The sequence below is a fragment of the Mustela erminea genome, chromosome 21 (genome assembly GCF_009829155.1).
Source record: "Mustela erminea isolate mMusErm1 chromosome 21, mMusErm1.Pri, whole genome shotgun sequence".
In the NCBI taxonomy this organism is placed as follows: Eukaryota; Metazoa; Chordata; class Mammalia; order Carnivora; family Mustelidae; genus Mustela; species Mustela erminea.
In genome coordinates this window covers 18,412,193-18,424,254 of record NC_045634.1, presented here as the reverse complement: position 1 = coordinate 18,424,254, position 12,062 = coordinate 18,412,193, and the positions used below count along the sequence as shown (strand labels likewise).

Here is a 12,062-nt window from a genome sequence, read left to right as displayed (position 1 = left end):
CACATTTATACATAGAAATATATTGTTGCTTTCACAAAGTGTGAGCATAAAGTTCAAAAGAGCCATGAAAAGAGCTATAACTGAAACCAATTCTGAACAGATCAAAAACAAAACAAAACAAAAAAGTGTTCAAAGCATTTGATAACCTCAGGTACCAGAAGACTGGGTGGGTGTTTGGTTTTAAAGACTGCAAAAACAGAGAAGTTCTTTACCTGCCAAACTTACCCAGAGTCAAGGTTAAGTAGCTCAGGAAAGTCCCAGCAAAAAGAGAAAAAGATAAAAACCGCTCTAAAGATAAAGATAAAGGCAGAGATAAAGACAGATAAACAGGAAGCTAGGGAAGAGTTACACAAGGAGCTCAAGTGAAAATAACTAGAGTGACAAGGAGAAAGGAGTCTAGGTAGGGCAGAAAAGTATTACACTAGACAAAAGTGATCACATTAAAGAAGAAATGGACACAAACGATGAAAGGTCTACTAATGTTTCCATTATCTTACTATAATAGTAACAACACTAATAATCACGGAATGACGCTAAAGCCCTGTGAGGAGACACACAATATTCAATGTTGTCAATTCAGGGGGAAGCGACATCAACAATGCAACAATTGTGAAAAGCATCAGGTAGTTACATTATATACCTGAATGGCTGGGATTCACGGTGGTGATCCTAAATTGTCTAAGGGCCCTATCCACACACAGCACAGGTAAAAATAATTCCTTCTGTTCTAAGGGAGAGAAATTGGTACTCTATTTTTAAAATAATAACTACAACTAAAAAATGCTAGAGTTTTGGTACATTAAAGGATTAGCTATAACCTATCTAAAGCAGACCCTGTTTGGGTAGAGATTATCATCACGGGGTGTGTGTGTGTGTGTGTGTGTGTAGTGGCTGCCATCCCCACAGACACACACACACACACACACACATCATACACAGCTCCTACTGGGAACACGGGAGTGCGGATTTCTCAGTTCCTTTTCATAATCCTTTCCCTTGATCTGTGTGGATTCAGCCTAGACACACAACAACTGACTTAGAGTGTGGCATGGTGAAGTCATCTCATCTAATATTTTGTTGTTAAGGGCCAGTTTATGAGGTCCGCATCCAATCAACAGAGTTCCCTGTGTCAAATCTATTCTGTTGCAATTTTGAAGGTCTAGGATATAGAACACAACTTTTCAAGCTTTTAGTACAACAAAGCAAAACAGAAAAACCCCAGGCATCAGAGAATTGGTTGGCCGGGGTTCTTCAGATCGTCCAAATTCCTAGCTGGAGCCTTTCAGTTCCTCAGTCAGTAGGTAAGGAGGATATAATTGTTTCTATTCATAAACTTGATTTTCCTTCAGCAGACTGAAAGTAGCTTGAAAATTGAACAATTTTCTATGTGGAATTTTTAGAAAACTGTGCTCATCACGAAAACAAAATACAAATGGGTCATGAGACTCAGAGTTGTATAATTTAATCTATTTGTTTTACTCCAATTAGCATGCTTTTTTGGAGAAAACTGTGGCTGACTTCCACAGAAACTCTCTGGGTCGATGCTGAAGTTCCCCACATTTGCTTTGAGCCCAGACCACTATGATGGCAAGCTTGTTGGTGACAAGGCTCACATAAAAACAAGGACCCGTAAACTTACTTAGTATGCTTCCACTTCCTTTGTCCCCCTTCTGGCCTTTTGGTCCAGGATATCCTTGAAAACAAACAAACAAAAAAGCAACGATTTCGGTTTTGTTTTGTTTTGTTTTTTGTAGTTAGGACAACTTAATTATTCAAAAAATTAATTTCTGTAAATGGAGACAAAAATGAATTGCTTTAAATGTAGACAGAGCATCAATCACAAGCTAACCTAGAATCAACTTACCACACACACAACCTATAAATATTCAAGTGCAATAATATTGATGTTGATAATAATGGCTATCACCTTATTTTCACTATTGAAAAAACTTTTTTAACTTATTTAAATTCACTTTAACAGTGAATTTTACAGATAGTGTATCCTTAGTTTCAGATGTAACGGCTATCAATTTAAAGTCCTATGAGAAACCTGTCGCTGTTCTGGGTAGGTCCGTTACATCCATTAGCTCAAATTATTTGTGAGGGCATTAGATATCCCATTTTCCTAAAGCAGACAAAACTGAGGTAGGCACTGTTTGGGCTTATTCATCCTGTTTTTCTTCTTCCTTTGACTTTGTTCTTCTCCTCCTCCAGGAAGCTTCGTTTCCTGCATCTCATCTGAAACCTTGATTCCCTATTTCCCATTATACTTTATCTGGTTTTCCGTTTCTTTAGAGGGGAGAATCCCAAAGATGGGCTGTGAATGAATTTCTGGAATGCTAAGATCTTGATGACCTCATCCTGGGGGAAGCTTGGAAGGTCTCAAGGGCACCTAAGCCTATAGGCTACATTCTTTGGCTTTGATAACCCCATCTGTTTACAGAAGGCTGTGGTACAAATGCTCTCCTTTATTTATTTTTTTAAAGACTTTATTTATTTGACGGTGAAACGGAGAGCACAAGCAGGGAGAGCAGCAGGCAGAGGGAGAGGGAAAAGCAGGCTCCCCTCTGAGCAGGGGAAGCCATGCGGGGCTGAATCCCAGACCCTGAGCCGAAAGCAGACGCCTAACCAACTGAGCCACACAGGTGCCCCCAAATGCTATCCTTTTATATGAGGGTCAGGACTTCACATAGGTACTGGAAACACTGTGAAGACCTTGATTTTTGCTCTTGGTGACGATTTATCCACAGCTCCACTTTCAAAGGTACACCCAGAAGATCATGTTTTAGTACCAACAAGAGATTTTAATGGTAAAGATGTCATCTCCTAAAAGTGGGGCTGTTCTTGTGTATTGATTCTTCTAACACTCCTCAAATATTTACCTTGCAAGCAATCACCTTCTTGGTATACACGTGGGGCTGATCCGAGTACCTCGTAAGCCAGAATCTGTGTTAATGTTTTTGATTTCCCCCAACCAAATTAAGACCCTCTGCCTTTTCATCCAAGAGTTAAGAGGACATAGTTTGAAACCCATGGCTTTGTAAAGGCATGATGACAGCAATTTTAGAAATCTCTATTTAAATTATTTTGCTCTGCTACTTACTAAGTATGTGGCTCAAAACAAGTTTTCAAACCTTTCTGAATTAAAAGCTTATTTTTCCATCAAATGAGAAAACAACACCCTCGATTGGAGAGTTCTCTTAAATTAGCAACAATATTTATAAAGCATCTTGCCCGTGAAGAGATGACTAGAAGAGATGGTAGCTCATACAGTTTTACATCTCCCACAGCTTAGTTAGAATGGTCTCTCTGTGGTTTTAGTCTCGGTGAATGAGAGAGGACTTTGTCATCTCTGTTCACTTTATATGGCACAATTACTTTTAATTTTACTATAAAGTTTTAATCTTTATTTGGATTTTGTTTTTGTTTCTTTCTCTAATTCAGTTTACTTTGTCTTTGGGAACATTTATTCTTATTTACTATTTAAAGATTTTTTTGATCCCCAATTATCAAATTAAACCTGGGTGGCTCAGTGGGTTAAAGCCTCTGCCTTCGGCTCGGGTCATGATCCCAGGGTCTTGGGATCGAGCCCCGCATCGGGCTCTCTGCTCAGCAGGGGGCCTGCTTCTCTTCCTCTCTCTCTGCCTGCCTCTCTGCCTACTTGTGATCTCTCTGTCGAATAAATAAATAAAATATTTAAAAATAAATAAATAAAATTAGGCTGATAAGTAACATGAGAACTGAGATTGAGCACTTAAAAATCTTAAGTTTTTTCCAATTAAAATTTTATTGTGAAGATTTCATGAAATGCCAACCATTCCTTATCAGAGTATGATGGAGAGAAAGCCTCTGATCGTTTTGCATATATGATTACACTGTACATCATTGTATTCACTTTTTAATTGTGATTCAGTCATTGTAGGTAATGCGAAATTGGCAAAAAAAGTCATAAATTGACAAAAGTACTCAAAACCTTTCCTATTTTTTTGATGATATACTTTTATGAGATATAGTACCTAAGTTTCAGATTCCCAAGAGGAAAGAGTCAAAGATATTAAACAAAAATTCGAAGGGGGGATTTAAAAGGGTGTAATGAGCAGTTCTAATTCTTCTCAGAAAAAATAAAGTAATAAATGAGCTTATTTGAACATTTTTTGATCATTGAGTAAAAAGGAAGAAGTTGTACATTATTCTTGGGAGTCTTTTTGTACTACAACTGGTTTGGGATAGTTTCAGAATAGAAATGCTTGCTCAAGCCAGGGTACTGAGTGAATGACTCACTTAAATCCCAACAGCTCTAGGATCCTATAACAAATAAAAAAATTGTTTTGTTTTTTTTAATTTTGCTCTTTTATCTTATGCCACTTTTTAAAAAATAATAAAATGAAACTTTTCTTCTTATCAATAAATACAAATGTTTTGTGTCACTCTAGCCAGATTCAGAGATCTCCTCACAGAGGACACTTGGAAATCTTTTCTTGCAGGTGAACACATCAAAAACATCCTTGCTAAAGAATAGCCTCCTTTAGAATGATACCTTTGGCTAAAAATGGAGTTCAAGGGCTTTGCCAAAACCTGGAGTTAATCCTCCCTTCATAAATGACACTCTTCAATCAAAAATAAGGAACGTGGGGACGCCTGGGTGGCTCAGTTGGTTGGACGACTGCCTTCGGCTCAGGTCATGATCCCGAAGTCCTGGGATCGAGTCCCGCATCGGGCTCCCAGCTCCACGGGGAGTCTGCTTCTCCCTCTGACCTTCTCCTCGCTCATGCTCTCTCTCACTGTCTTTCTCTCAAATAAATAAATAAAATCTTAAAAAAAAAAGGACTGTGTATTTCTGAAAGCCATTGAAAAATAAGAAGTAAATAGTATGCAATAAATTGACATTCTAACTTTAAATATAAGAGGGAGTGTTTTCAATAACATCATTATAATTTCAAGCCTTTTTAGTGTCCCTTCTATGAGCTAGACGTGAGGTTAGTTATTTTTACAGACATGTCATAATCAGCCCAGCCGTTCGGCTATTTCAATTTTACGTGCGACCATCCTCCATCCTAAGCCTACAACTGTTTCCTATTTCCAGAAATTTCTACCTTCAACCTTCTCACTAACCTTACTCTCCTTCCTCTAGCTCTTCAACCATACATTTATCTTATCATCAGTATGTAAATAGTATTCAAATCTCTTTTCACGGAAAAAAAAAAAAATCAAATGAGCGAACACAGCAAACAAAAACCAGACTTCTTTCTTCTCTGAGAGTCTAATTACTTAAGACTTGGCTCCATGTCCTTGCCTGACCCTCATCCGCAGTTCAGCTCTGAGTATTTCCCATCTGGTTTCCACTCACCCCACTGAAACCTCTCTCAACAAGGCACGGTCCTCATAGCAACAATGCAAAGAGCTTTCTGTAGAGTTCACCTTACCTGACCACCTTTTATTTTATTTTAATTTTTTTAAGATTTTGTTTATTTAACAGAGGGAGACAGCACAAGCAGAGGGAGCAGCAGGCAGAGGGAGAAGCAGTCTCCCTCTGAGGTGGGATCCGGATGTGGGACTTGAACCCAGGATCCTGGTATCATGACCTGCGCTGAAGGGAGATGTTTAACGAACGAACTGAGCCACCCAGGTGACACACTTGATCATCTTTTAAAACTTCCTCCTCGCCTTTGACTTTTTCATCACTCTTTCCCCAGATGTCTTTCCTCACTCTGGCTACTTCTGTTCAATCTACCACTTTATTTTTACTGCTCAGCCTGTACCTTCACTATTTAAGGCTTCATCCTTGGCTGCTTCTCTTCTATCTACTCACGAAATAGTATTAAAACCAATGATGCCAGTAAACATTCATATAATCATAGCTACAACTCTGTCTTTCTATCTCTGGGCTCTCTTCTGAACTCCAAACCCATATATTCACTGATCTATGAATATTTCCATGAAGGACACAGAGAAAATATTCAGTAATTATTTGTTAGATAAATAAATGAATCATTTTTGGTTTATAGTTTTAGATACTTCTAAACTTTTTGAAGTAGGTAGGTCAGATTGTCACTGCTCTACCCTATAGATCAAGACACCAGAAAGTCGTCCCCTTTGGTTAAGGAAAGTTAACCACTGTGTCTTATTTCCCTCTCATTTCCTGGTGCTAGCATTGCACCTTGTGCACACAGTAAGTGTGTTATATGTAGAAGGGCGGGTGCAAAGTAGGGAGGAGAGCAGAAAAGAAAACAGGGTGCTCTTTCTCTAATTTTTTCCTTTGAAATCTGCCAAAGCCTTCAGTATATTCAGATGGTCCAGGCTGGGTCATTAGTTAGACTATGACAATTATTGGATTTGATTTCTAATTTTACTACCTTCTTTGGACTCTTTTGGAGGAGAGACTCTATTATTCATTGTTTTAATGTACAGTATAATTGAAGTGGTACCAGACACTGTTGCTCACATTTCTACCAAATTTGAGTTATTTTTAAAATTTTATTTATTTATTTTTAAAGATTTTATTCATTCCTTTGACAGAGAGAGACCTAGAGAGCACAAGCAGGGGCAGCAGCAGAGGGAGAAGCAAGGCAGGAAGCCTGATGCGGGGCTTGATTCCAGGACTCTGGGATCATGACCTAAGCCAAAGGCAGATGCTTAATGGACTGAGCCACCCAGGTGCCCCCAAATTTGAGTTTTTAAATAAGGCAGTGATGTCTTAAGAATATCTTCTGTCAAACGAATTCCTGCCTTTGCCCTGGCATTCATTCATTCATTTATTTTTGCAGTGTTCTCTTTCTCCACTCCTTTTCTTTACCTGAAGATACGGTTCTTAAAGTGTGTTCCCTGGAACAGCATCATCACTATCACCTGGAAACTTGTGAGGACTGAACAATTTCAAGGGAGCCCTAGTCCCCAAACTACTGAATCAGAAACTCTGGAGGTAGAGCATAGTGTACTGTTTTAACAGGCCCTACAGGTGATTCTTTTTTTTTTTTTCCCTTTTTTAAAGATTTTATTCACTTACTTGAGAAAGAGAGTACAGAGCTAGAGAGAGAGAGAGAGAGTGCACATGCAGCAGGGAGGGGCAGAGGCAGAGGGAGAAGGAGAAGCAGGCTCCCCGCTGAGCAGGGACCCTCTCCACCCCCATAATGTGGGGCTAGATCCCAGGATACTGGGATCATGACCTGAGATGAAGGCAGATACTTAACTTGCTAAGCTACCCAGATGGGCCTCCTACAGGTGATTCTAATGCCCGGTCACGTTTGAGGACTAAAGAAATTGTACCTTTTTTTTTTTTTTTAAATTGAAGTCTAGTGACTTACAGCAGTTTCAGGTGCACTGCCTATTGTGTGTCTTCTAGGACAGCACTAACAGGACTTCCTCTGTAACACACGACCTTGCTGTGCCTCTACTTTCTGCTCCCAGAGTGTTTTGTCCTAATTCATGAATGTTCATTGCTTACCACGCTGCACTACAGCTAACTGCTTCTGCATTTTTCTGTCGCTTGCTCCTTAAGGGCTGTGCTATATTCATGCAGGGCACCCAGTGAACTCTCATAAAATTGTGTTGGCTGGGTGAATGAATCAATAAATGCTCTCTCCAACACTTTGATTGGAGGGCAAGTGTTGAACTGTAGGAGTCTGATAGTATAAAAAAGTCCTGCTTGTGTAGGCAGTAGCTACCAACATGTATACAGAACTTGCTTTGTGACAGAACTATCTGAAGCACTTTAAGACATCTATTTATTTAAATTTTGCAGAAATTCTAAAATATGGGTCCTCTTACTAGTCCTAGTTTTTTAGATAAGAAAACTGAGGCACAGGGGGCACCTGGGTGGCTCAGTGGGTTAAAGCCTCTGCCTTTGGCTCAGGTCATGATCCCAGGGTCCTGGGTTCAAGCCCCACATTGGGCTCTCTGCTCAGCAGGGAGCCTGCTTTCCCCTCTCTGCTGGCCTCTCTGCCTACTTGTGATCTCTGTCTGTCAAATAAATAAATAAGTAAAATCTTAAAAAAAAAAAAAAAAAAAAACTAAGGCACACAGAGGGTGAATGGGTGGGGAGGTAGGATATACTATGCTATTTCTTTCAAGTACCAAACATACTCTGCTATTCCTGTGTGTCCTAGGAGGTTAAATACCAGACATGGAAAAACGATGTGCCGACGTGAAATTCAAAGTGAAACCACTGTGACAAACCTTGACTCTTCCCAAATGAACCACCTAAGGTCAGAGAGTACACAGAAGTGTTACCAAATGATCTTGTTGATTAAACTTGAGAAGAGGGGTCACTGTGAGAAATTTCTGGGAGAAAACTCTGGGATGGGGATCTGGCTCATCTTGTATCCTCCGCTCCAAGCACAATGTATGAAAAAACATAAACATTCAAACAAAGGGAAGTTACTTCTTTTTTTTTTTTTTAAATTTTTTATTTTTTATAAACATATATTTTTATCCCCAGGGGTACAGGTCTGTGAATCACCAAAGGGAAGTTACTTCTTATCAAATCCGCTAGATAGTGCTATTTAGTCTCTTCTGTGGGTTATTCTTTTTTTTTTTTTTTTTAGTTTTTTATTTTATTATTATTATTATTTTTTATTTGACAGAGAGATCACAAGTAGTCAGAGAGACAGGCAAAGAGAGAGAGAGGAGGAAGCAGGCTCCCTGCTGAGCAGAGAGCACAATGCAGGATTCGATCCCACGACCCTGAGACCATGACCTGAGCTTAAGGCAGAGGCTTAACCCACTGAGCCACCCAGCTGCCCTTCTGTGGGTTATTCTTAATGTTGGAAGGAAGGCAGGTTCCTTCCAACCAACCAACCAATGTTGGTTGTAAGGAAGGTTATATTTAACAGACAGATGGTTGTGAGAAGGAGTGAGGCCTTCTTAACATTCTTAATTTTTTTGCCATGTTTCCACTTCTTAGGTAGACTTTCCAGAAAGATAGATAGTAACTCTGACTTACTCATAGTGCTTCATGATATTCATTTATGAAGATACCCCTTAAGATTTAATGTAAATAGAAAGTTACAAATAGACTGTACCAGAAAGAGTCCCGAACAAAATCTTACCATGATTTTGCAAGAGATAATAAATGGCTACCTATATGAGAGAGATAGCAGACAGATATACCATTTTAGCTTTAAACTTAGAATACAGATAAAATATGTTTTCTCACTTCATGGAATTATTTTGAATTATCTTGGAAACTATAAGTAGCTTTGCAATTTTGTCCAATTCAGGGTTTTTAAATATATTTATCTATTGCACACAAATTGCCCATTTAGGAAATTCAGCAATTCGTGAAAGATGTAGATAATTTCAAACAAATTAACAAATGAACGCTTCTTCCCATTTTGCAAAAAAAAAAGGCCTGATTAAAGCCAGTCAGTTTTAGAGATGGTTGGTATATAAATTTACCATTCAGTTCAGGTAATTGGGTCTGATGGTAGCTTGCTTATTTGTGGCTAGCTGATTTTTCTCCAAGCCCAACTGCCATTGACAGAGTCCATAAACACTGATACTATCAAAAATACCTCAACACACCTATTGAAATTGCTAAAATCCAAAACACTGATGGATGTGTGACAATACGAACTTTCATTCACTGCTGGGGGGAATGCAAAATGGCACATGCACTTGGGAAGACACTCTGGTGGCTTCTTACAAAATTAAACACAGGTTTACCATGAGACCCAGCAATGAAACTTATAGGTCAACTCATGTCGCCAGCTTTATTCATGATTGCCCAAACCTGGAAGTACCAAGAGGTCCTTCAAATAGGTGAGTGGATAAACAAACTGTGGTATATCCATACATTACAGTATATGGACCATTATAAATGAGCTATCAGGCCACCAAAAGATATGGAGAAGACTAAATGCATACTGCTCAATGGAATAAGCCAATCTGAAACCATTACATTCAGTAGGATTTCAACTGCATGACATTCTGGAAAAGGCAAAACTACGGAGAGTGTCAAAACATTAGTGGTTGTGTCAAGTTGAGAAGGAGTGTGGTGGTGATGAGTAGGTAGACTACAGGGGATCTTTAGGGAAGCGAAAGTTCTCTGTATAGTACTCCACTGGTGGCTACATGTTGTTACACAGCTGTTAAAATCCACAGAATGTATAAAACCAAATGTGAATTCTACACTGGGGACTTAAATTACTTATAATGTATCAATACTGGTTTATCAATTCTTACAAATACACCACGTTAATGATGTTAACAGGGAAACTGGATGTGGGTTTATGAGAACTCTGTATTTTCTGTGCAATTTTTCTCTAAACCTAAAACTAGTCTAAAAAACAAAAACTATTTTTAAAAAACACCTCAATGATAAGGATCCTGTTCTCTAAGTCATCATTTACTTTGAAATTAGGAAACAGTAAGCTTGTCTGTTTCTAAAATTTCTATGCAAATTTTACAGTTCAAGTGTAGGCTACTTCCTTTTCCTAAGGAGTAGAAAAAATGTCATCACATATAAATTTTAAAGAGCTTGAACAATGTAGTTTATTAAGAACTAATACGTAATAGCAGTTAATCTTGCACAGAATAGGATTTCTGACCTATCTGTAGATTGCTAACTATAACTTTCCAGGGTTTGGCCAGTTTGGGTTAAAAGGGTATTTATACTTTGCTTGTTTTTCTTTGCTAGGCTTTCCATTCTCTTTGTTCTAAGATAGACACCATTCTTCATGTGATTTATGGCTGGGTAGAGTTTATAAATCCTCTGTAGTCTTTTTTTTTTTTTTTTTTTCTTAAAGACTATTTTCCTTTAGGGCATAGAAACTTTCCTCAGGTAGAGAAAAATTAGTTTCAAAATGTTTCATACCACAAAATAAACTTCATGTGAATCTACTGTTCCTACTGGGATGGTCACTGCTTTTGGTATACAAAGAAAATATATGTTATTGCAATACCTGCCCTTCCGGTCTTCCCTGGTGGCCCTGGGAATCCTCGAGGTCCAGAAAAGCCAATTGCTCCCCGATCACCTTTAAGACCTGGAGGACCTACATGGTTAATGAAGAAAAACACAGCAGTGATAATTCATTTTTCATATAAATTTGTGAGTATAATGAAACAATTTAGTTTTGAATATGCAATAGGCAAGTCTCCAAATGAAGGGATAGTATTACCTCCCAAAATTTCATGTGTGATATTGATAAATAATACAAGCAATTGTTAGAAACATTAGTGCACTTAGTACAAAGTAGATATTCAATAAACAATATACTGCTCTTACAAATAAGTTTGAGAAAAGAAAAATCTTGGGAGTTTTTTTTTTTTTTTTTTTTAAATCTTGGGAGTTTTGACTGGAAGGCTTATGCAGTCCAATTGGGAATCCTCAAATGGCAGGATTTCGCTGTAGCTGAAATGGTAACTTCGAAATGTACAAGGCAGAAACTGAACTCTTAAAATTTATTCCCAAGAAAGCAAAACTCAAGCAATGAGAAATACAAGAAATATATATGTATATGTATGTGTATGTATGTACATATATATACACACACACAAAAATAAAATTTGGGTCCAAATTCTGGAATATATTAATCTTTCTTCTATGCATGTGATTTTACATATTCTCCTGTAATCACAAACAATAATGTATATTATATATATATATATATATATATATACATGTGTGTATGTACATATAGTATATAAAGATTCATTTATGGGTATATATTATATAAATATACAAATCCAGGTTTTATGTGCTAAAACGAAAGCAGCCTTTCTCCCCCTCCCCCAATTACTGTGGTGACCATGAAAACTGCATATAAAAGTGTTATTTTCCCTAGAATAAAATATTTCATCCTGAAGCCCAGCAGTTTGAAATAAACTATTGTAAAAAAAATCTCATTTTAGATGTTATTGTCAGTTCACAGAGACCCCATTAATTCAATTTTCAGTTAATTCCTTGGGAGGCACTTTATGAAAAATTTAAAAATTATACATCTTTTTCTAATATCAATCTTTTAATATATTGTCATTAGTTTATAAGTTCCAGGAGGCAGGGCTTATACATATTAATTGGAAAAAAAAAAAGAAAAAATCTTTTCTTGAGGTATATTCATATAGAC

General features: G+C 37.7%; 1 protein-coding gene across 5 annotated transcripts in view; it reads right to left on the bottom strand.

The window, feature by feature from the left end:
• The window catches only part of MSR1 (macrophage scavenger receptor 1), a 109,968-nt gene that overhangs the window by 30,234 nt on the left and 67,672 nt on the right, over nt 1-12,062 (bottom strand). For all 5 annotated transcript variants that reach the window (XM_032328929.1, XM_032328927.1, XM_032328931.1 and 2 more), the window contains 2 exons: nt 10,899-10,988; nt 1,640-1,693 (listed from right to left, as the gene is read on the bottom strand). In XM_032328929.1, the coding sequence (XP_032184820.1) occupies nt 1,640-1,693; nt 10,899-10,988 (144 nt within the window). The remainder of the gene's footprint in view (nt 1-1,639; nt 1,694-10,898; nt 10,989-12,062) is intronic.